Raw genomic sequence first — 24,322 nt, 5'->3', positions numbered from 1 at the left:
TTGGATTTTATGTAAGTGAAGTCTCTAAGCAGAGCACAAAAAAATATTGTAGTAGGAGGGTGTAAAAAACATGATGGGAAAGCCCCCCCTAGGGAAGTTGATTTTAATACAGATCTTGCACTGTACTCAGGAATATCACAGTGTTAAGAAAAATAAGTACATTTTTTTATCATCTAAAAGCCCAGATGGCCACCAAGGAGCTGTTATTCAAGATAAGCTCCAGCATCCCAGAGGATTTCCAGTTTAATAATATGAAGTCAATTATGCATCTGAAAAAGTATGGAAACACTTTTTTTCATCTCAAGTCTAGTTAATCTTTTTTTAATGTATGGAGAGATATGGCCAGCAGTAAAAATTAGCACAGTACAGCTCTCATGGATAATTTCCAATGTGCTATGTGACAAATCTGTGTGTGTCGTGATGTCTGCTTTTCAAATGAGATGCTATTCCCCTGCTGAACAGAAAATGTTCTCAAGCATGTAACAGGAAAACAACTAAAACTGCTAGTTTAGGTTGTGGTTTGTTTTTATTTCTTTTAATTCAAATCAAAGTGTTCAGCTTTCTTATGTTTAGAAATTTTTTTAGTAGTAATACAGTATCTGCATGCCTACATTTAACCTCTGGCCAGAATGAGAGGTATATAATGAACCCAAGAGGGTTTTTGTGGAAGCTGAGCAACAAGATTTCATATGCATTGCAGTTGCCTTCTCACCAGATGATCCTATAATCACACATGGCTGAACAATGCAACTACAATTTGGAAGGCTACTCACAACTCATTTGTAAAAAAGATGGTATTCTTACTCCCAAACCTTTATGGAGACATAAAGCAAGTATTCAGTCACCATAAAGCAAAGCAGACACAGCTGATAATCAAACTCTGTCAAGTAATCTAAAAAACTCCAAAAACCCAAACAAACACCAAAATCCCTTAAGAAAAAACTTTAAGAAGGTATGTTCAGCCATTGAAAATAAACCCCAAACAAAATACTCCAGGTCAACCCTTTATGCCACCTCTCTAAACACTATCTACACAACTACAGGATGAGTTCTCCCTTTACTCACCAGTAAAGTTCTATACATGAACCAGAAGTATGAAATAACATTACTTACTACCTGTTAGAATGAATTAGGATAATAGTACCTCAAGAAATTTCCAAGGATTATTTCAATTTGCAGACAAGGGGATTAAGGAGAGTAGGTAAATACTCTGGGCCTGAAGCAACTGATAGCAATACAATAAATGTGAACCACAGCTTTACATGCATGACTGTAGAACAAATACCAAGAACACATGAAAGGGATCATTTTAAAAACCCGACTTCTCTCAAAGTAGTGCAAAGCAAAAACAGAATCTGTGTCCAAAATTAGTGCTCATAACTGAGAAAAGCATCATTTTGCTTCATGGGTAAGGCTGAAACAGGAAAATACCTGAACAACAACTATTACATAGTAAATCATGACTGTTTCCACAAGCCAAACTGGACCAATATTGCTGGAGCTGCACAGGCACTGTAACAGCCACCCTGTGACATGACACAGGCTGAGTTCTGTACTAGACAGTGTAAATGAAAGATAAGGGATGTCACATGCCTTTTTTATTTCCACTTTTCCTTCTCTGTAACTACTATCCATCACACCTTTTACTGGACTTGAAGAGATTAAGCCTGTTTCTGTGATACACAAGCAGCTACACATGTATCACCTCCCTTAGGACAACCTGCCTTCTCCTGAAGATGACAGTGGACAGTAAGGTGGGTAAAATTTGCAGACTCAGAACCCACCCAAGCTAGAAATAATGTACTCTGTAAACACTGTCATGCATTCAAATACTGTCCTCTGGAAGTCCCAGAGACGGGTATCTTTCGCTCACATCAACAAACAGATTTTCTTGACAACCTGTGAAAATTTTTGTTGGAGAATTCACTAATTTCAGTGTATATACAAGCGAGACCGAGTTTATGCTGACAATTCAAACTATCTTTCAGTTATAGCTGCCTCACCTTCCCACTGAGATAGCCCCTGACAGCCTCATTTTTTGGATTGCTTCGCAGAGCGATCTTGGTTCTGCACATTGTTATCAGCACCCAGGCTGCCTGGCTCAGGTTCACAATACTTTATTTATTCTGCCTGTGTCAAACTAACAGTACTGTACATGCACCTTTAGAGACAAGGCATCACCTTCAACACTTAGAGCTTAAAGAGAGGTTGCAAAGAGTATATTTTAGAACATTTATTTTGAATCAGATACTAAACCTTCTGTTAGAGATTAGTTAAGACCAAGTGTCCAAACAAAAAATGTAAATTTTGTAAATAAAATGAAGAATGCCTTTTCATGTGAGTGCATTGAAAAATTTCCTCCTCTCAGTATTTTATACTCCAGATACTCCTGGTACTCCCTCCACTGAAATTCTATTAAACAAAAACTTAATTCATGTATTTGAAAGCATAACTTTGTATCTTAGAATGCAAAGACTGAAACATAATTTTATGCCTCCTTTATTAATAAAAAGTTCAAGAAAGGCACTTTCCTTTCTGAAGGCATCTATATGCTTCTTCAACCATATAAAATAAAAAGCCAAAATACAGAAAAAAATGCATTTTGTCTGAAATAATTTAGAATATTTAAACTGTTTTGTAAATTCAGAATGAAGGCACAAAGACAATTCCCTTAAAAAAACATTAAAATAATTTTAAACCAGCAAACATTTAGTAATGCCATATTTTAGTACTTTACAGGTTCATATCATCTTCAACTTTACTAATCTGTTGGAACAAGAACCCTCAGACCTCTCAGTCTTTTTTGTGGGGAAAGGCAGACTTCATCCCTTGTTCTTGTTTTCCTGCTGCAGAATTACTGAGGCCATTGATATAACCTACAAGTAACTGCAACAAGTCACAGCTTTCAGGCCAGCCTTAATTCTGAAAATATTCATTAACTGTCCATGACAAGATTCTTGATCCTTGCTTCCCCCCTCAAATGGCATTCCATATGGCACACCATAAATTGCACTGCTGCAGTCTAACTACAACTTGTGGAGGAGACAGGGCCATGGAGGAAGGCAAAAAAGACACCCTCCTCTATGTGCATCCAACTAGCTTGAAAACCAAGAGGATAAGTTTTTCAATTATACAATACAAGTCCAGTAAACTTTGAAAAATGAAATCCAGACCTGGCTTCCAGTGCTGTTTCTGGAAGTCTGATATACACAAAAGGCTCCTACCACTACCTCATTAATATATAATTTCTCAGCAGCAGCTTTCTATCAACCCTCAGAGCTTTTTCTACCAACTGCAACCAACATGGTTGTGCTTATTAGACCTGTTCCTAAAAACATCAGACACACCAGCTAGTGAACTGCCAATAATGACAATCCAAATACTAAACAAAAATAAGTCAAATTGATATAGCCTAAGCATATTATGTACAGTACAGCAAGGAATAAGCCCCTCAGCGAGTATGTGTCTCCTCCACCACCAAATTTAAGCTGAAATTTGCCCTATGAGCTATTCTGAATGATGAGGAATTTCACAGCTGATGTATCACCACACTGTCTTCTTCTACCCTTCCTAGCATGTAAAGAAATAAGAGCTCAGCTTCACTCTCTCAGCTACCCACAACACTTTCTGTAACCATAATAAAATCCTGCTCTGAATTCTTCCTCTTTCAGCAGAGAAGTTAGTAGTTAGCCCAATAAAAAACTGGCCAGCATCCTGCTCCGTGAGGAGAAAAAAAAGGTGTGCGTGTGAAATAGAATGCCCACCTGCATCAGGGACCACTTTAGACTGAAACCCGACATGAGACGAGATGGCCGCACACCCTGGCACACAGCACATCATTAGAGGCTCTGAAAATTATTTAAAAGAAAAGAGAAATAAAGGAAGAGACCAAGTGCCATTCCAAGGGAGTGTTATTTGACAGGACACATGCATGCTACAGTTCCCACAAACAATAAGAGAGGAAATCCTGAATGATGCCTTACATGTCATATTTCTAATTTGAAGGTTCAGAAGCCCAGGAGCCAGAAATGCCTCCTAGGATGAAAATAAGCAGGCAACAAATTCGCAACTAGGATACAGCTCTTGGAATTCACAAGCAAATCTACTTTACTGTAGGTCTTAAAAAGTTTTTCTGCTTCACCCTTTGACAAATTTAGAAGAAACACATTCATGTCAATCTTCTGACCATTTAAATTCATTCTAGTTTTATATCTGCCACTCTCCTACATATTTTTAGCTACTTGTTGAAAAATCACTCAGCTCTGTCTAGTTGAAGTGTCAAATGAGAGAACAGGAAAGGAAGAAAGTACCTATTTTAAGAACTTCAGAGACTCAAGTCTTTGGTTTGGAAGTGAAGGTAACACAGGAGGAGGAATTTTCACTTGACTCCTACTAGATTTGTATTCTTGCAATGTTTCTGAAATTACCCAGTGATACAAAAAAAAACAAAAACAAAAACAAACAAAGAACCCAAAAAACCCCCAGACAATTTATTACATTCCCTAATTTCTTGAGGTTCCATGGAGACCAGTCTTATGTAATAGGCTATAAAATATAAGTCTCTATTAAGCACATAGAGAATCTGCTTCCTACCCAAAAGAAGAAAGCATCATCTTATTAAATGTAACGTACAATCCTCTTAAATTATTTTACAGGTCCTCAGCAAATGCAATTTTGAGTCTAAAAATTAAAACACTATTCAGGGATAAATGTTCTTACAAAATTTTTAATAAAAAGCAAACAAACAAAGAAATAAACAGTACCACATCAGCCAATAATTAAATCTCACTTGAAAACACAACTTTGTTGCAAATTTGTCTTTTTACAACACAGAGTTTGGTCACATAGAGGTGAAATATGCAATAAATAAATATACTTATTTAATATGAATATTATTATTACTCTATAACTAATGCCCTTAAATAGTACTAGTACTCTTTAAAGTTTAGGCAAATCCAGGTCCCAGTGATGCATCTTCTAGGAAGAGCAACATCTCCTAGCAAGCAAATTAGCTAGGACTTTAACAAATCCTACTTACTCCTTTACCCTTTTTGAATTGGAAAGCTTCTTTCCATCATAAACTTAGCCATGAAACAAAGATAGAGAACTTCAGTCTCACAGATTGGTTCTACTGGGGGAGAGCTTCCAAATATCACACCCCTAGTAAGACACCAGCCTTTCCTAGACATGCCAGCTGATGCAAACCAAGTCAGAACTCCTGTCACTTCAGGATTACACTACCTTGTCACATATTTTGGTTCTTCATATAATATGCCTGTGGATGCAATTTGGTGCAGCACGTGTTAGTCTGGTTAACCACTGAACTGGATGTGTGTTACTATCCAAGGTAAAGTTTTCATGTGAAATCCAGGAAATATATTGCTCTTTTTTGAATACTCAAATTATTTTCATTTCTTTTTGACAAAACATCCATATTAATTCTGTATTTGAAACCATGGAAATAAGAGATTCTCTGTAACTTGCCTGTAACTTAAACACTGAAAATGACCATGACTGTTCCTTGAGCTGTCAGTGAAAACCATCACAAATACCTGAAATAAAATGATACTGGAGTTTCCAATTTATAATCAAGGAAATCCCAATGGCACAAATAAAACTAGCTGCTGCAATTGAATTTGCATACGTAAAATTTGCACCTCCTGAGCTTGTAATTTCAGACAACAGAAGAGATACTTTGGAGAGATCAGCAGGAAGACCATAAAGGATATGGGGAATGACTCTACCTTAAGCAGAGGACACAATGAACATGTATCTTTTCTGAAGGTGACACAGGACACACCATGTCATTTGAACCTGAGGTTTCTTTGTGAAGACTGCTGGAGAGGTGTGGGATCTCAGCACCTCAGGATGGAGGTGCAGAGAGGCCGAGACCACCCTTGGGGGGCTCGGGAATCCTGGAATGTTGCCAGAAGTGTCTGGTGGCAGGATTTTGATCCTACACAGGAGATGAGACCTGTATGAGGACTGGGAGGATTCCACTGGGGTAAATGGTGAAGGGATAAGTTTATTAGAGTGTAAGACACAGGGTTTAGGATTTTGGTACAGGGGGGTCTAGAGAAGTAAGATGGAGGAATTGGGGCGTGTCCTGTCCTTCTTCTTCTTCTTCTTGGCCTCCATCTTCTGTGGTGGTGGTGGCACTTTGGGATTGGTCATTACTAAAAGTGCACCGGTTAATAAGAGTAGAAAGTATTGGAGAAAAATGATAAATATTGTACACGTAACTTAGGGTATAAAGATAAGTGACTGCCCGGGGGCTTCGGGAGTGTGCCCATGGCTGACTTGCTGTGCAGACCTCTGTCGGGCTGAAAGAAAATCTTTTAGATAAACAATTAATAAACACCAAGACCGAGACAAGATCAGAAGTCTCTCCTCGTCCTTTGAAGCGTCGGCTCTCCAAGGACATCCTTGAGAATTCCCTGGGCCTTTCCAGAACAGCCTAAAACAGCAGAAAACCTAAACAGCCTAAACAGCCGAGAAACAGAGCAAAAATGGCATTCCCTGAGCTAACTATCTCCGGTAATAAATCAGCCCAGCAAAGAGAAAAGAAGAACGCCAGGAAATTTACAGAGAGGCTGGGGTCTACATCAGGCCAAGTGATGCTTATCAGCATTTCCCAGAATCATAGCCTCGCTGAATGGTTTGGGTTGGAACACATCTCCCAGTTCCACTCCCCCACGACCACGGGCTGTGACCTTACACTAGCCCCTGTTGCTCAAAGCCCCATCCCATCAAGCCTTGAACACTTTCAGGGCTGGGGCATCCCCAGCTTTTCCTGGCAACCTGTTCCAGTGCCTCACCACCCTCACAATCAGTAATTTCTTCCTAATATCTAAGCTAAATGTACTCTCTTACAGTTTGATTTACACAAGGAATTTCAGCAGCAGCCAAGGAGATTCCACTCACGCTGTTCTGATACTGTTTCTTATAAACCAAAGTAATCTCACATGTCTTTGAATACAAATCACACTCTGCTCCTGTGCTCCAACTCCTCCCCTACACACATACGCTGTCAGCATACAGATTCAAGCCAGACAAACATGGATTATGGTTTCTACATATGCATATATATTGTAAACATATAAATTGTATTTATTCTATATACAGGGAGACTGAAGTTTCCACAGGAGGAACAGAAGGACTGAAGTTTCCACAGGAGGACTTCCACTGTCCTTTCGTTGATAAAAATCCTGTGCTCTGTGCTTTCTCTTTTCAAGACATTCCATGGCCAGCACCTGCTCAAGCTAAAAGCCCTAGTTAATACTACATACAGAGATAAATACACAAAAATAGATGTTTATATAATAAGCTAAGAATAGCAAATGCCATGTGTGGAGTAGTAAAGGAAACAGATATTTTTTCCAAGTTAGTTAACCAGACTTAATAGTCATGCAGTTAAATTGCTACTCTACTTCAAAGATATGGGTTTTTCATTCCAGCAATCAAGCTTTCAAAGCAATTTTGATTTTTACAAGATTGTATCATGAGACTGTTGAATACAGTTGGGTACATTTTCCACATAGTTTTCTTAGATGTCCAAGGTCCTTCAGAGTTCTGCCCTTCACTGCAGTCTTTGAAAAGTTCCTTTAACAACAACCTTGAGTATGTATTTGCCCACATTTTCCAAAAATATTTTTACAATTTTCACACTGCATCCTTCATACAGGCCTTCACAGCAGACCTTTCCAGAAAGAAGCTACTGATTCTTAATCCCTGGCATAACTAAACAATTTAACTGTTCTTGTTTTTAATCCTGCCTTTCTTTCTCTTGTTCTTCATCAGTCCAGCTTTTCACATCTCATTTCAAATTGAGCATGAGATTTTTAGAACTGAACATGTACAGCAAAATGAAACCACTGGACCATTTAAATGCTAGCAAGATGTGCAGAAACAGTGGCGTCAACCCATATTTTTTACTTTTGGTTTGCTTATTAGAAGGGGATGCTGGCCACTAATTCTCCAGGCACTTTTCACAGCCTCCATTCCAACTTGCATCTTCTCAAGAGAGCTGCATCACTATCACAGGCTCATATTGAGAGAGAGAAATAAATCTTCACACTAGTCTCCTTTACAATGGGATCCTAAGAGAATTCAGTATTACAAAGCCTACATTTTACATGGGTGTGGGGAGAATGAGGAAGAAAATGTTCTTTGCCAAAATGTTCTTTCCCCAAGGTAAAAGAAACAAAGGCAGAGATCATATTTTTTAAAATATTACAACACTCATGTAAAGGCAGCCATCTCTCTTCCCTCTGAACTTTCTAAACACCCAATCAGTCTTTAAAGTCCCAGAAAACATAAAAGCTACATTTATTAATTTTAGCTTTTATTCTTTTTTCCTGGCTTTTATTTCAAAAGAGCATTACTTTTTTCTGAATTTTCTAAACAAAACCAAACTCCAGTATATGAAAATCTTACTTGCTCTATTAAAAGTTTATTTGCTTTACTTTTTTACCACTGACAGTTTGATCTTTAGGTCTTACAAGAAAATCTAAAACATGTCTCTCCGAAGTTTAAATTTTTTTAAGCGGGATGCATGACATCCCAACTGAAACAAAATCCTTACTTCAGAGAGATGCTGACAGTAAAAAATTCTTCTCTTGTTACACTGACATCTTATAATTTGAGTGATAAGTTACTAGTCAGTTAATATCCAAGAAATGTTGTTTTCTTGTTGAAATCAAGCAGCTTTATTCATTTGAAAGTATGAAAAAACCCCATCCCTGAACTGCTTCTAGCTGCTGTGAACTTGCTGAGACTCAGCTGTTGCACATAAAGAGAGGTACAGGGAAACTACAAGACCATTTTAAAGGAAACAGGATGAAAATGTTTTCTCCGCATATTTCTCATTGCACATATTTTGTGAATTTGACAACAATGCCTTTTAAACATTTTCTCCCCCACATACAAGATTCATGAAGTAGAGAATAATATACTGATAAAACTCCTGACTCTGCTTGTACTGTGAACAAATGCTGAACTTCAAACTATCATCACCAAATTCCTGAACCTCAGTAGTTTACACTGTAATCTAACAAAATGTCACATGACAGTTTTATCCTCTTAGCCTCTTTTTTTTTTTTTTATCAAAAACTAAAAAACTGCCTCTTAACCACTGATGACCAAAACTCATTGTCAATATTCCAGTAGAATAGAAGTTTCTTTGAATTGTTGCACTTACTCCATTCAAAGTCATGTCACAAACTAAATGAAATTTCTTCTTTGAAAAGACTGGAGGATTTAGTTTATATTTCTTATATTCAGCACAACTGGGAGCACCATAAGTTTAGCTTTTCCAAGAAGCCTGCAACAGCAAGGAACTAAATCAACACCACATGCAGAGAACTGCATTTTCCAAAGAAGTTTAAAATGTTAGAGACGTGAGCTCATAAATAGTTCTTCTTTAAAATGTTTCTGAAAAGAAATTTTGTGCATTTAATGATCCTTCAGGCTATGCTGAAGTTCTCAATACAAGTGTAGCAGGCTACCTTCACTATTCTGCATGTCTCAGCTGTCACCTACCAGCTCTATCATTTCTCTGCCATTCATTTTATTCATAATTGTAGAGAGGCAAAATAAATAAATAGTGCTCTGAAATAAATTTTAGTGAGATTGATACATTTTTTTTCCTGACAAACTCTCTTTTGAAGGAAAACAGCTCAATCAGCTCTTCCCTTCACCCTTCCAAACCACCTCTTTTTTTCCTTTTAGCAATGAAGTGTACACTGTTTCTCATCACATGTTCTTGGAAAACAGTTGAGAAGCTAATGACTCCTACCCCACTCTCAGTGCTAACTACAAAAAATAATTAACAAAAAAAGTCCACAATACAAACACTGAAACAGAATGAAACTTAGTCATGTTTAATATTAATAAATAATAAAATCTAAACCAAAAGCTGACTTTATTTTAGAACAAGAGCAAAGAAGATGTAAATTTGGTATCAGATAGTTTTATGTTGGTGAATATGAAATGAAACAGGAATAAGGCTTCTGCATTCACACTGCAGTTATTAAGTTATTCTGAGAGGCTGTCTGCATTATTATTATGAGGCAAATCTGGCTTAGTAATAAACCTACTGTGGATTAGGAACTATTAGGCTCAGTTTCACTGCACCCATGTGTACAACTGAAATGATTACAGGCATATAGGAGGTGATAAACAGGCTTCTCAATGAAGTATTTCCACTTAGCTGACTTGAAAATTGATCAGCTCAAACTCATAACTGGAAAGAAAAAGGTGGAGAGGTGTTCAGTGTGCATTTCTCCTGAATTTCTCCGTGAAAGTCATGCACACACACTTTTGAATGAGAAAATTTCATGCAGGCCATTTCCCCCTGTGCAAAAGCAGCCCCTTCCTCCTGTGAAGCATAATTAAATTGCTCTAAAGTCTCTCTTATCAGACCCAAGAACTGGTCACTCACATTTACTGAAATCACTTATATAATCTTACATACTTCAAATGAAGCTTTTGTGCAACACTTCTCTACAGTTTTGTTTTTGTGGTTTTGGTTTTTTTTGGGTTTTTTTTTAGGAGGGGAGATTCTGGTGTGTAAATCATGCAGCAGCAGAAAGGTAACAGATGGTTGCTGGAGCCAGGCCACAGAAAAGCAGTGACTGACAGGATCTGTTATCCCTTCACAGCTGCAGATAAAACCTTGACAGTTTGGGATAAAATTTCATTTAAAAAAATGTAGCTGCTGACAAATGAAAAAACATCCACCAAAGAAGACTATGCAAAGAAGATTTCATCCTGCAGAGATGATTTCATGCATTTAAAAGAATTTCTAAATACATGAGAGAGGAAATGCTTTGCTGAAACAGAGGTTCTGCAATTTGACCAATCATGGCAAACTCAGGTAAAGGCACAAGAGAAATCAAATGCCTTTCTCCCATTTCTTCCTGAAAAAGATAACAGCAAAATATCTAAAAGATCCCCTTGTGTGTCCATTTGTGTGCAGCAAGAGCTTTACAAGACATTTGACAGCTATTCTCATGCAGAAAAATGTCAAGCTTTCTTTATAAAAAGGTACTGGACAGAATCATAACTATACAGAAACCTAAAAAAGCATCAAAAGGGTAAGCCCTTAAAAGCCAATTTCTTGCAGGATGAAAACAAATTCCTTTTATTTTAAGGCCATAAATCTAGCTATGGTGTAATATAATTCATACTACGTGTGTAATTATAGGATCATTTCACCAAAAAAAGAGGCTGCTTCTCTGTGTGAATCATTGGACATGAATTAAAACTGACTAAAACAGTTCAAATATTTTGTGTCTTCATCTGCAGTAAACTTCACAGGCAGCAAAGCCCCTGTTGTGAGCAGGCCTGGACACCCTGGCTCCCTGCAAGCAAGGAACTCCTGCTTCAGATCTGCAGCTCCAGGTTCTGAATTGGAATGGGCATGGCAGCAATATCCCACAGCTAACAGGAAAGTACCAACACCTCTGAAAAACAAACACCTCTGGGTTGCTCCAGACTCACCCTTGGCCTAGACTCCTAGCAGCCATCTCCTGGTGAAGAAAAGGGACCACTTTTCACACTAGCAACAGGAGCTGGAGGAAGTGAGGCTGATGGATGAGCACAGATTCTGAGAGACAGTTACAATGAAATGTTACACAGCCCTGGCTAATGGGAAAGTAATGGAATTGCTTTTACTAAGAAACCTGCGTTGTCTGTACTCATTCCTCTCACCAACACACACACACACACACACACACTCTCTCTCTCTCTCTCTCTCTCTTCTTAAGTTGCAGCTATTAGGTCCAAACTTTCAAACCAAGTTTTTACACTCAAGATGCTCAAATCCAGGTAGGTTCAGAAAAAAATTATTTTCAGAAAGAAAAACGTAGCATCAAACAGAATAAAACCAAAAATCAGCCCTCCTCTTCAAAAAGAAATCTATGAAATAAATACATCATGTCCTCACATGAAATGAAAATATTATCAAGCTAACTTCAAATGATTTCTAAAGAGTAAAAAGCTGTATTAAAATACTTTCCTTAAACCTGTATAGCTTTTGGTCATTTCCTGACATAAATTATTTGTCTTGGGACAGAGTTTACATACCTCTTCCTTCTCCACATTTTTACCTTTGGTATGTTCAGGAAACCTAGATATCTCACTCTCAGCCCTCCTTTGGGCTAAGAATACTCAACCATTTCATTCCAGGTCTTCAGCTATCCAGAAGTTATTCAGGTATCCAGATCCTTCTACTTGATTAAACAGTGAAGACAAACAAAACATGACCCCCAAATTGTTAATGGTAAGTGGCAAGCTAAGCAGCAAGTGGCCCCACTGATACTGCAGTGGCTTAAAGAAACTAACCAAAACCAAACAAGTAAAAACTCCAAATATTTCACACTAAGTCCAGAGACTAGGAGTTTCCCTGGCAACAATGGCTGCAGTTTTCTATGGGATCAGTGGTATCTTCTGCTTCCTAGGAAACCGCTTGCCTAATGCTAAGAACTGAGGTGATTCTGTGAACCTCACTTGTTCACTGAGCTCCTGCAGTGGGGCACTGGAGTGGGCTGAGAAAGAACAATCTAAGTGAAGCTGGTGGAGATTGCCAGGGAACACTGATGCACCAGAGAAATAAAAGGTGGAGTCTGGACTTCACATCAGGCTCTGATCCCAAAAGAGGGCAATGAAGATGGTGAAGGGTCTTGAGGGGAAGCTGAATGAGGAATAGCTGAGGTCACTTGGTCTCTTCAGCCTGGAGAAGGAAAGACTCATTGCAGTTACAACAACTTCATGACAGGAAGAAGAGGGGCAGACACTGATCTCTACTCTGTGGTGACCAGTGACAGGAGCTGAGGGAATGGCCTGAGTTGTGTCAGAGAAGATTTAGTTTTGGTATCAGGAGAAGGTTCTTCATCCAGAGGTTGGTAACTGGAACAGGCTCCACAGGGACCTCCACAGTCACAGCACCAAGCCTGACAGAGCTCAAGAAGCCTTTGTACAATGTTTTCAGGCACAGGGTGTCACTCCCTGTGCAGGGACCATTCTATGATCATTTGATGATCCTTATGGGCCTCTTCTAACTCAGAATATTCTGAGTTTCTGTGATCTTGAGTGAGCTAGCAGAGATAGGTCTATTACCATCTAACATTTTAAATCTACATAGAGCTGAAGTTATCTAAGTTTTTAATTTATAAAAGATAATTTCTGCTAGAAGCTAATAAAAGTTGTTGATCACTCTTGTCCTTCAAACATTTTAGCTCTGCACTACACTAGAGATATTTTTTTAGCAAACACTTGATACTATTATCTTGAAGAATGTTCAGAACTCTCAATGTTAGCTCTTGTTTCCTGCTTATAAAATAGCTATGGTATATGACACTGAGGTCCAGATTCTGATATCTGCATGGCAATTTATCTCACGATCAAGGATGACTTTCAATTGCTTTTTTTAATGAAAAAAATGAGACTATACATCCTGACCTTCTATCACTTCTTTAAATTTCCCCCCATTCATCTTCTCCATCTATTTCCCTCTTCTTGCTCCCATTGTATTTCCCATGAAAGTAAAAGCACTATTATCCTTTGATCCATCTTAAAAATTTAACTTATTCTCAATGTCCTTGTAAAAAAGATCATTATTATCCATTTGGCTGATGAGTTGTCCAAGAGCTATTACTGAGAAGCTTCTTATGTGGTTTATCTTGCCAGAAGATCATAACAGCTTACAATGAGCCCAGTAAAGCCTGAAAGTATGATTCTTCTCCTTGTTTTTAATGTCTGGTTGGAAAATATACTTACAACATTTCCTGGCTCTTACAGTCTGTCATCACAGAAAGGCACCACACAGATTTTGCATCTGTCAAAGTTAGCAAATGAGCCACAGGATGCTGAGCAAAATGTGTGGCAAACAAAGGCAAAAACTGCACTGAAACATATATTTGCCATTAGAAGCTCAGTAATGCCATGCAAAAACCAGAAATGAGCTATGAACAGTATGAAGTACACTGTCCACTGGCTCCTTCTTGGATGAATGAAGCCATTAAAATACATATCAGATGAAGAGAGAAAGAGAGGGAAGTGCTTTGTTGCTGTTCTTCAAGTGGCAGTCCAGCACTGGGGAGGAAGGGAGGTTAGAAATAACAGAACTTCAAAAAGGAAACATCATTCTTATCTCCCCTGAGCTATGAGAAGTGCATTTACCACACTACTGGCTCTCCTGTCAGCATCCTCCTGAACACCCTGCCTTGGTCACAAGCACCTAAGGAGCCTTTTGCTTCTCTCCCTTCAGCATAATGGAAAGGAATTACTTTCTGGTAGAAGGAGAGGACTGGAAGAGCAAAACTTGCAGATCAAAACAAGAGACATCTCTCTCAAAATTATACCCTGCTGCTAAAAATAAAATAGTTATACATAACCTCTTCTACTCTGTTCACAGGTTAGGAACTGTAAGCTCTCCTAGACACCCTCATTATTCAAAATTCATGGACCAGCACCATTTATCTTACTGCAATACCCTGAAAGTGTGATGTTCTGTGAGCACAACAGAGCAGATTTTCTAATGATAGGATTGGATTTCTTGAAAGACAGGATGGCAACATTACTGAGTGGCCTCCTGCACTGTCAGTAAAATGGTACCAGTCAAAAAGGAGAGAAAGAGGACAGTAAGTACTTCATGAGCTAAAAGCAGAGTCACTTAATTCCGGTAGATTACAGTTCAAAAAAGATGTTTTAAAATGTTGTTTCTTTGGTTCAGTTTGTTTTGGTTTTTTTTTACTACCAAGCATTTATCCTAGAGAAAGAAAGTTGCTAAATAATATAGGGCAAATTCCAGTGAGGAAAAAATAGCAAATACAGGTGGATAATTCTGTACATACAGAACTGCATTTGCTGTGCTGTAAGATAGTTCCACCTGTGCCCAACGCCTCCTGCCTCCCCAGCTATTTATAAACCACATCAATGTAAACAGTGGAAAGACAGGAACTGTTAGCACATACCACAATGTGTTCAAATACAAACAAAAATAAATTTTACAAGTTTTGGATATCAATTCTTTACCTCACCATAAGTTCACACTTGCAAGGACAAGTTAGGTGCTTGTTTATTTTGCCATGCTCAAGCAGAATTAAATATTCTCTGCGAAAATCTTTCCCAGACAACGTTTCCAGCTAGGTCCCAAAATCCCAAATTAACAGACTGTAGGACAGTCTATGGATTCTATCCCCATCTATTTTAAGGAAGCAAGATTCATCCTTAATCACCTTCATCAGGAAAGGAAAACAGATTGCTGTTTATTTTATCATAGCTGTTATGCTTTTTAAAAACTAATTTGTGCACTAAGTAAAAATTCCCACTTTCCATGTAGAAGAGATCTCTATGAAGAATTGCAATGTGCTCCAGACACATTGCTATTCTTGAACTGGGCGTATCTTTGTGCTGTTTAGACTCTTCAAATTTATTCTTCTGGGGTCAGTTTGTCATACTGAGGAGGAGTATAGATTAAATCCTGAGAGACTGTATGATTTCTGGGTAGGGAAAGCAAACCTGGTATTTCCTTCCTGTATGAAAGAAATACTTAAACACAGACCCATGAAATGAGCACTCTCTAACACTGTCCAGTTTGTTCTACCAATACAAGGGGCCTGGCCTGAGTAAATCTGACATAAAAAAATCCCCAAAAACTGAAGGTGTTCATAGGACCTAGAAAGTTGAAACATTTGCTTCTGGAGATAAAGCCTACACTGCCAAGATTTCCATTATCTGATTCACTAAAAGTGTGTTTCCCATGGCTGCCCTACTACCACACCTCTGGAGAAATCTTCCCCTTTACCCTTAATATCAGATAAGGGTAAGAAGGACCAATTAAGAGAAAAGGAGAGCTGCCTATCATGCCTTGTGTCACATAGAAGCAGGAAGAGTATCTGCAAGCCCTGTTCTGTCTCATCCAGACTGGGAACGTGAACTTCAATCTTCTACACCTTGCATTAGAGCATTAGGCCAGAAACTCACCGATGCCACTAGCAGTCCCTTGGGATTCTGAAAATTCCAGCCAATGTCTCAGGCCTGAAAACAGCAGTGTTGCACAGTGCTGCCACGAGCTATACCACAGTCATAGCAATGCCTTCCATCTCACCAGAAGTTTCTTTCTGAAAGTGACAACCTTTCCCAAAGAACCTACCAGAAATGTTCCCACCAAGATTGCCAACGTCCCACCCATGCAGGATTTACACTGTTATGTTCTTAATTCTTCGGACTCTCAGAGTGCCTGGCCGCTATTCAGACTTACAGCAGACTAACACTATTAATATTGAGACAATCCTTGTAACAGAGTGAGATTAAGTATTTGGAGAAGACTCCTGCAGAAACATTTAACAGGCCTTGCTCCAAACTCTGTGTGTTAATCTCATAAGCAGTTTTACGGGAGCACAGAAATTAAACTAGAGTTTATTTTACTTCTGTCATTTTTCCTACAGAAAAAGAATTCTCTCTAGCTTGTATTTTGCAAATGAAATATATTTCTGGGGGAAAAAAAAAAAAGAGAAAAAAGATGAGTTTTGAAACTTACAGTTCACATAAAATGTTCTGATCTAATTTATATCCTTTCATAAGTGAAAAGAAAGCTAATTTAGAAGTTTAGAAGATAGACAGCGCTGTTGTTTTCTGCTTAGGAGGAAATTAAGGTCAGCAGAGGTAATGAAATGAGAAGTTGACTCTGAAAATGCAAAACCGACCAGAAACGTTTCCGAGTATTACAGTTAAGTCATGTATCTCCTGGAAACTTTTGTCTCTGTGCTGACTTACACCCAGACAGCTCTAAAGGTGAGGACTGCCACAAGATAACTGGGGTTTATTTCTTTTTTTCTTCTGAAGTTGCAACATGATTCTCTAATGATAATGTGGTTTTTTTTTCTTTTTAGACAAGAGCCAAATCATTATTGCAGTCTGTTCTATAATGAATAATGTACCTTTAACAATTTCATTCTCCAAATTATCCCACTTTTTCTGAATAAATAGTTCTAAAGGTTCTGAAGCACATGGAAAGTGAAGCCATAATGGAAAGTTTTAAGTACAGATCAATATAATTCAAGGCAATATGAAAAGGGACAGTGAACTCTGAAAACCACTTTGGTATCCGTGGTGGAGTGTATTCCACACAATTCTTGCTGTTACCTCAGCTTTCTGCCACCTTCTTTGCAGGAGATGACCTGTCTATACGTGTGTAAATAAAAACAGGTGGGAAGTCACACAACAATGAAGAACACCTGGTGACTGCACACATCAAACCACACAGCTTGAGTTCATAAACCAGCAAAACCACTGCAATCACAAAACCTCACTGCTATGTATTTAAATGGAGGAGACGAAAATGTTCTATTTTCATCTGTCGTGTAGCAAGTGTAACTTAGCCACAGTGGTTCACGTATACGGTTTCTTACTAGATTAAAACTTCAAAAATTAACTAACTTATATACATTTGGCAAGTTTGGAATTTGGAATTAAATCTGGAAGGCACGCATATTGACAACTGGATCCCAACATTTCTAGGATTCCCCAGTTTTCCTAAAATTTAGAAACAGACAAGATAAAATTGAAAAATAAAATAATAATAAAATAATAACAATAACAATAAATATACACAAGTCACAGATAACTTGTTGGTGCCAAGAGAAAGATTAACCTTCCTTCATGAAAGTAGGTTGGAAAATATCACATTAACATGTATTTCTGATACCTTAAAACACTCAGGACTTCTCTCAATCACAGTCAGAAGAAACTAAATAATTATGAAACAAATATTGTGCTATTTCCCTCCTTACACCACATCTTCATATAAGAAATTATGGCATGAAACAGTTGATAACACAGCCCTAGCACATATTTCTTTTCTTTTTTTTTTTATATGAAGGAAACATGAAAGAATGCTCTAAAAAATTGGTCTGCAATGATATGAATTTTTCCATTTCCCGTTTGCAGAACTTCAAAATTATTTCTGACAGTGATATGGGACTTATTTCCTTTTCAAACAGTAAAGCCTCACTCTCCAACAGGATAGATGTGTAAAGTTTTTACTACCTGTCTATAAACACCTATGAGCTAAGAGTCTACCTGCAAAAATTAAAAATTATCCCCTGCCACATACTTGATTGTAAACATTTTAATACCCTTTTTTTTTAAACATTTTTGTCCTAAACTTTAACTTAATGAACATTGAGCTGCATTTCATGACAGCTGGATGATGCAGAACAGATGTTGAGCTAAAATTTCATGTTACAAATGTCAGCTCAGAACACGTATTTAAAATGAGGAGTATCAGTAAGACAAACTACATGGTGAAAACAATGGAAAAAAATGTCAATTACATCAGCGTCTGCCAACCATTTTTCTGGGCCTCCAGACAGAAATTCTGTCTGAATTGAAGATTCCAGAAAATTATGTTCAATTTTAGGAATGCTAATTGCTTATAAGGGTTGAGTACTATCTCTTCTGGATATCTATATTTTCAGCTTGAGCTGAATGATACATAGGCCAATCAAAAGCCTACAAACAGTGTGCTTTTGTCTTGCAGATTTTCCTCTGCCACTGAGCATTTTTTTGGACCTCTGGTTGGACAGGTAGGTTTGGTGCCTGAAAACGATGCCTACTATTGCCCTCTACAACTTGTGACAGTCATTAAACACTCTGACCGCTAGCCAACAAAAGCAGCAACATATCTGTAAGGACACTTGTGACTCATCAGCTGACAAAGTGCAGCTGCTGACCAACCTGTGTCCTTTTTTATTGCAGTGTAAGACATAACTGGTAACCCTCTGGGGCACACAGCACAACTCAACACAGTCACTGAAAACCTGTACTGCATTTGGGTCATCTTCCTTTTCCTGATTGTATCTCCCACATTCTACCCAGAGTAATTTCAATCCTTCCATAGTATTTCTTGAAGTATCTGGAAAGTCTTTCATTTTATCACTTCCACACTAGCAATACATTGGCATTTTTGTAATCTATTCATATAAATCAACATGTTAAAAGCATTCTGATTGCTTTTGTAACTTTTCTCCCAACTCCTTTCAAATGTTCAATGTCTTTCCAATAGCTGAATGATCAGCAACTGCTGTAGGGCCACAGAGAGTTTCACAAGTCAGTCTGCCTCTGTGGAGTATGGCTTCTGGGGATTAAGGCATAACATAACCAAGCGTGTTTCTGACATTTCTTTATCAGAATTATTCAAACTAACACGCAAGGGTAGAAATACTAATATATACCACACACTGCCTACGGATCAAATAAATGAAATCAAGAGTAATGCAAACCCATTTATAAAAGGTTTGTACAAATTTCTAACCCATCTAACAGTAATCAGTAATAATATTTAATGATCCCCTCTAAAGGGTTTATGAAGTTCATTTTATACTTAGATGCTTCCTCGCTCCTATTTTACCTCCAGAAATCAATACTCATGAATGTACAAATGGCATGACAAGGAAGAGCCAAAAAAGAAGCAAATGAAAAATACTAGCACATATTCTATACATTAACAGTTACAAAGTGATAGCAAAGGAATTGAACAAAAATAACCTTTTCTTAGAAAGATTATATCTAAGACCTGTAGAGATACTGTAAGTACGTCTTTTCTGTTTAGAGGGAATAGCATTTTCAACACCATCATGCTTCTCCTGAGAACATTTCATCCAGATTACAGTCATTTCTCATCTGGTCTAGTGCACTCCTAATGTAAGTTTCCTTAACTTTCAACATAACACAATTACAAAGCAAAGCTCTTTTTTATACATGGGCTCTTGTATTCTGGAATAGAAATATAATACCATCATTTCAGAAAAATACCTTTCCCCTCTTGTTACTAATGTTTCCTTTGGCACAGGGGGAAGAAAGGAAGCAATTAAAGACAATTTTTTTTCAAATTTCTCCAGTAAAAGCTGAGAGGGAAAAAAAAAAAGCTTGAAGACAGAAGTGTTCTCAACGAGTAAAACCCTGCAAGCAGTGATGTTTCTGATGTGCTGCAAAATGTTATCTGCTGTTCTGTTCCTGGGTGGAGAGAGAAAAAGAATTGCTATACTGCTAAACAAGTAAATAATCAGTTTATGAATTTATGTTTTAGATTCTGGGAAAGAAGTTTCTTCAAATTGTTACTTAAAAACCTCCAGCATTTTTGTTGCAGGCAAATTTTTGGACTCTTCTATTATTAAGTTACACATTACAACAAACAAATAAATCACACCATCTGCCAAAGAAAAACATTGGTATAAACTAACACTTTCAACAAGTTCAAAGTCAAGTTACTAAAGGGAATTGTTTCTTTTCTCTCAGAAAACAGAACAGAATCACAAAGTGCATTGAGGATTCCAGCTAGCACTTCTGTTGCTGTTACCATAGAAGTCAAATAATTTCCCAGAAAAGACTCTCTCTAATCTATGTGCCTGCTTGGGCTGTAAAGTTTCCTCCTTGCACCTTCCCTAAGTAGATTAGGATGGTCACCAGCAACATTAAAAATTGTGCTAAACATTTGAAAAGCATGCACAGCAATAACCATTTCTGCAAAACTGTAATCATACATTCTATTACCACATACTGGCACTGCAAGCCTGTACAACACATGGGATGAAAGACAACCCTGGTTACATGTTGTTTTCACATTGCTCAGTCTCACTCACAACACCCAAATATCCTTTTCCGCAGCATTTTAAACATGACATGTAGACAAACCAAGAACTGCAACAACTTCTGCCCAAGAAGCAACGTGAAAATTCAATCCACAATGGCTACAGAGCCAACAGTCACTCCACTCCTCCCATTTCCAGAGAAAATTACTTAAGCTTTTGAGGGGTGGCACTACTGAAAGCAGGCTAAACACACACACATTCAGGACCACACCTATCATTTCATTGCTCATGAGAGCTTTCCAAGGTGAAGCATCAGGGCAATGCTGACATGCAACCAAAGTCTTTAGTGTACCACCACGGGTGTTTCTTTTACATCCAACAGCAGAAACACGCAAAGCAGACCGCCACTACAACCCTCAGCGCGAGCGGGAAATAAAAGACAATGAAGAAGGTTTCACCCACCTGGGGTCTTTCTGAATGCTATCAATGGAAGGTGACCTAGCCAAGGTCCCTTCGGGTGGGATGGCTGGCCCAGATTTGCTGTATGGTGATTCAACAGAAGGACAATACTGCAGCTGTCGGTAGGGGTCTGCGTAATTGGAGGCGGGGCCGGCCGCATAGCTGGCCCTCTGGAAGGTCGCGGTTGCGTTCTGTGTGCCGTGCTGGCTGCCTGTGCGCTGTAAGGGTACGGAGTCGACACCAGGGGAAGATGGGGCTACGACAGGAAAGTAGGGACAAAGTAAAAAATTGAGGACCTGTTCACAGAAATGGTTAACCAGGTCTAGGCAGAGGAAAAAAAAAAACACACACATATAAAACGAGGGTTCAAAAAGAATGAGAAAAAAAACAAACAAAAAGAAACAAGCAACATTGTCATTTTCCAAAGCTTAGAAGGAAATAACCATCAAACAAATTTCTAAATGACATGCCAGTTCTGCACTAGAAGACCTTAATTCCAATTAAACAAATTGGAGAAGTATTTTCACCCAGGGTTCTAACTGCACTAACATGAAATGAAGTGCAGAAGCAGCATGGGCATGAATATTCAAGCTAAAGTTCACAACCACCACTGAGTGAGGCTTTTGCAGTCCTTACAGGGGTGGAAGTCAGTCAGATCCACCAACAGGAGGAAGATCAAAGCAGGCTCAAGAGTCCAAAATGAGATAGATGGCTCTCCAGCAGAAGAAATACCCAGCCATACTGAATTTGTAGACCTGGTATCCATAAAGCAGGTAAAACCAGACACCTGCTACTGAGATTCACTGCTTATGCTTTGTTAACCCATCTCCTGGAAATTCACCTTAAGACTTAGGAGAGTGTTATTGCTAACTCAGTCTGAAAAAGAGCTAAGCACAAGGTGACCATGTAGATGTCTTAATGCACACCAGCAGTGGCTGCGCTCATACACCAGAGCTCAAGATTAATGCATTACCAGTTCTGAGCAGCTTAACCAATAGCTTTAAACTGGCTTAATGCTTTTGCGACTCAAAAATCTTATTAATCTCTCTTGTAGCCCATTATCTTTCTGTTACAGCACTGGGTAGCAGTCCACTGGATTAAACATGCAGTATTTTTGAACCAAAGTCCAGTTAATGGCAAATGGATTATCACTGTAAGGGCAAGAGGACCAATACCCACACGATCTTTGGCATGGAGACAGATACAAATTAAATGCTGGCTCTGCTCAGAAGAAAATTTGGACTGTTTGAAGTGGCACGTGAACTCATGGTGGTTGCCATTTCTTCCTGTCCCAAGACAACAAGAATTCTTTTGCCAAAAGGAGTGGGCCTGAGTCCAGGGCTGTTTTTAGCTGGGTCAAATTCATATGCTAAACTGCAGACAAAACCACATGCTGAAGAGACAGGTTTTTATAACAGATATCCCAATAATTTTTCATTGGCATGCACATTTTAAAATAAATATTTAATGCATTATATGTTCATGAAAGGGATTGTAAGTATTTTATCTCAAAGTGTCAGCAAACAAAATACAATGAGCTTTAAATACAATTAACGTGGTTTTGTATGACCTTGTACTTATCAAAATTACAACACCTGAAAATTTTAAATTTATGTTGAATTTTTTTACTTATTTAATTTTTTTTCTTATGGTCCAAAAGTATTTAATTTCACAATAGCAAGTATTGTAACTTCATTCCAAACATAAGAAAGCGGGATCACCCACTTATCTATTACCCCATCCTTGGAAGTGCTCAAGGTCAGGTTAGCTAGAGCTTGAGCAACCTGATCTAGTTGAAAGAGTCCGTGCTCATTGCAGGGGACTGAAACTGGATGACCATAAGGGTGCCTTCCAACCCAAACCACTCTATGATTCTATAATCACATTTACTCACATATAAAGTAACATTTTACATGTATTGTTTTGGTTTAATTACTAGTCTGTATATATATACATACTTCTTTAAAAAATGAGTAATTAAGACACACAGACCTTTTCATAAAACTGCATCAGTTCAAATACATTAACAGTATCACCATATTTATACACACCATGCACAAATCATGCTAAATTCAGTGTTAGAAAGACAAACATCACATTTTAACAGAAAATACAGAGTTCAAAACCAAAATCAGGCGCCTTGTGAGAAAAAGAGTAATAAAACAAGTTAGAGAAAACACTAGAAATATTTTCAAGTGAAAAAGAGAAAATGTAATTGCATACTGACATAGCATACTCTTAAGCACTGTCATTCCTTAGAATATGCTACTACCTTTTGACAAATTGTGTGGGGAATTGCAAAAAACTCTACACCAATACTGCAGAAAACAAGAACTTCATCGTAATGTTTACTGCTTTGCAAAATACTCCACTGTATTTCCTTCATCTTCTTTGCAAGACAGTTCAATGAAAATCCTGTTTGTTTTTAAATTATTTGAAAAGTTTTCTTTGTATTTTCTCCTTTGTCTTGTTATCAAAATAAGTATTTATATAAACTGAAACTGGCTGTCATCCTAACACCTACAAGCTTATAAAGTCACTCTGATTCATTTCTCAAATTACCTTCCTAGCAGACTGCTACCTCCTTTTGAATTTTATCACTATGAACACAGAAATACCATATTCAAAATATGAGAATCAGACAAATCTATGACTTAAAACATTCACAATTGTGTTTATTTGAACTGTGTTATCCAGATCAAATAAAAGAAAAACAAAAAACCCAAACAACTACACATTAGAAAAACTTCTACATCTAACTTGACTACATCCACTGTCATTGACTGCACATAGGTTATGCTTTAGCAGACATTTTTACAAAAATAAGTGTACGTAAAACTGAAAAAAAGTTATCTTCTACCAATATACTTCCCTTGCCTAAACAAAACCCTTTGGCAGCCAAACCTACTGAGTGAACTGCGGCTCTTTCAGGCTGTGGCAAACTATTGAGGGCTCCCAACTATTTAGCTATTCAAACAGCAAAGCCAGAGTGATTATGTCTAATGAAACAGATTTAGAAGTTGATTTCCTCACCCAGCACAGTAAATCTTCTCTGAGCACAGGGCATCCAGAAGGCACACACCTGGACTGAACCAGAAAGCATTCACATACCAGGAACATTTGCAGATGGTCAGGCAACCTTTTAACCTGTTTGTCAATTGAAGACAGCCCTTTCTCTAACTTTTGCATTTGAGTGTCCTGTCAAATCCAAGTCAGCTACACCTTGACCAGAACCAGGTCAGTTTAGGTGAGCTGACAAGGACAGGGGG

General features: G+C 38.0%; 1 protein-coding gene across 3 annotated transcripts in view; it reads right to left on the bottom strand.

Annotated features, from left to right (window-relative positions):
* The window catches only part of CTNND2 (catenin delta 2), a 521,421-nt gene that overhangs the window by 207,778 nt on the left and 289,321 nt on the right, over positions 1–24,322 (bottom strand). For all 3 annotated transcript variants that reach the window (XM_058819679.1, XM_058819688.1, XM_058819696.1), the window contains exon 8: positions 21,057–21,309. In XM_058819679.1, coding sequence (XP_058675662.1) covers positions 21,057–21,309 — 253 coding nt within the window. The remainder of the gene's footprint in view (positions 1–21,056; positions 21,310–24,322) is intronic.

This window comes from Ammospiza caudacuta, chromosome 1, assembly GCF_027887145.1.
Source record: "Ammospiza caudacuta isolate bAmmCau1 chromosome 1, bAmmCau1.pri, whole genome shotgun sequence".
Lineage (NCBI taxonomy): Eukaryota > Metazoa > Chordata > Aves > Passeriformes > Passerellidae > Ammospiza > Ammospiza caudacuta.
Note: the sequence above shows the minus strand (reverse complement) of the source record. Positions and strands in the feature narration are given on the sequence as shown.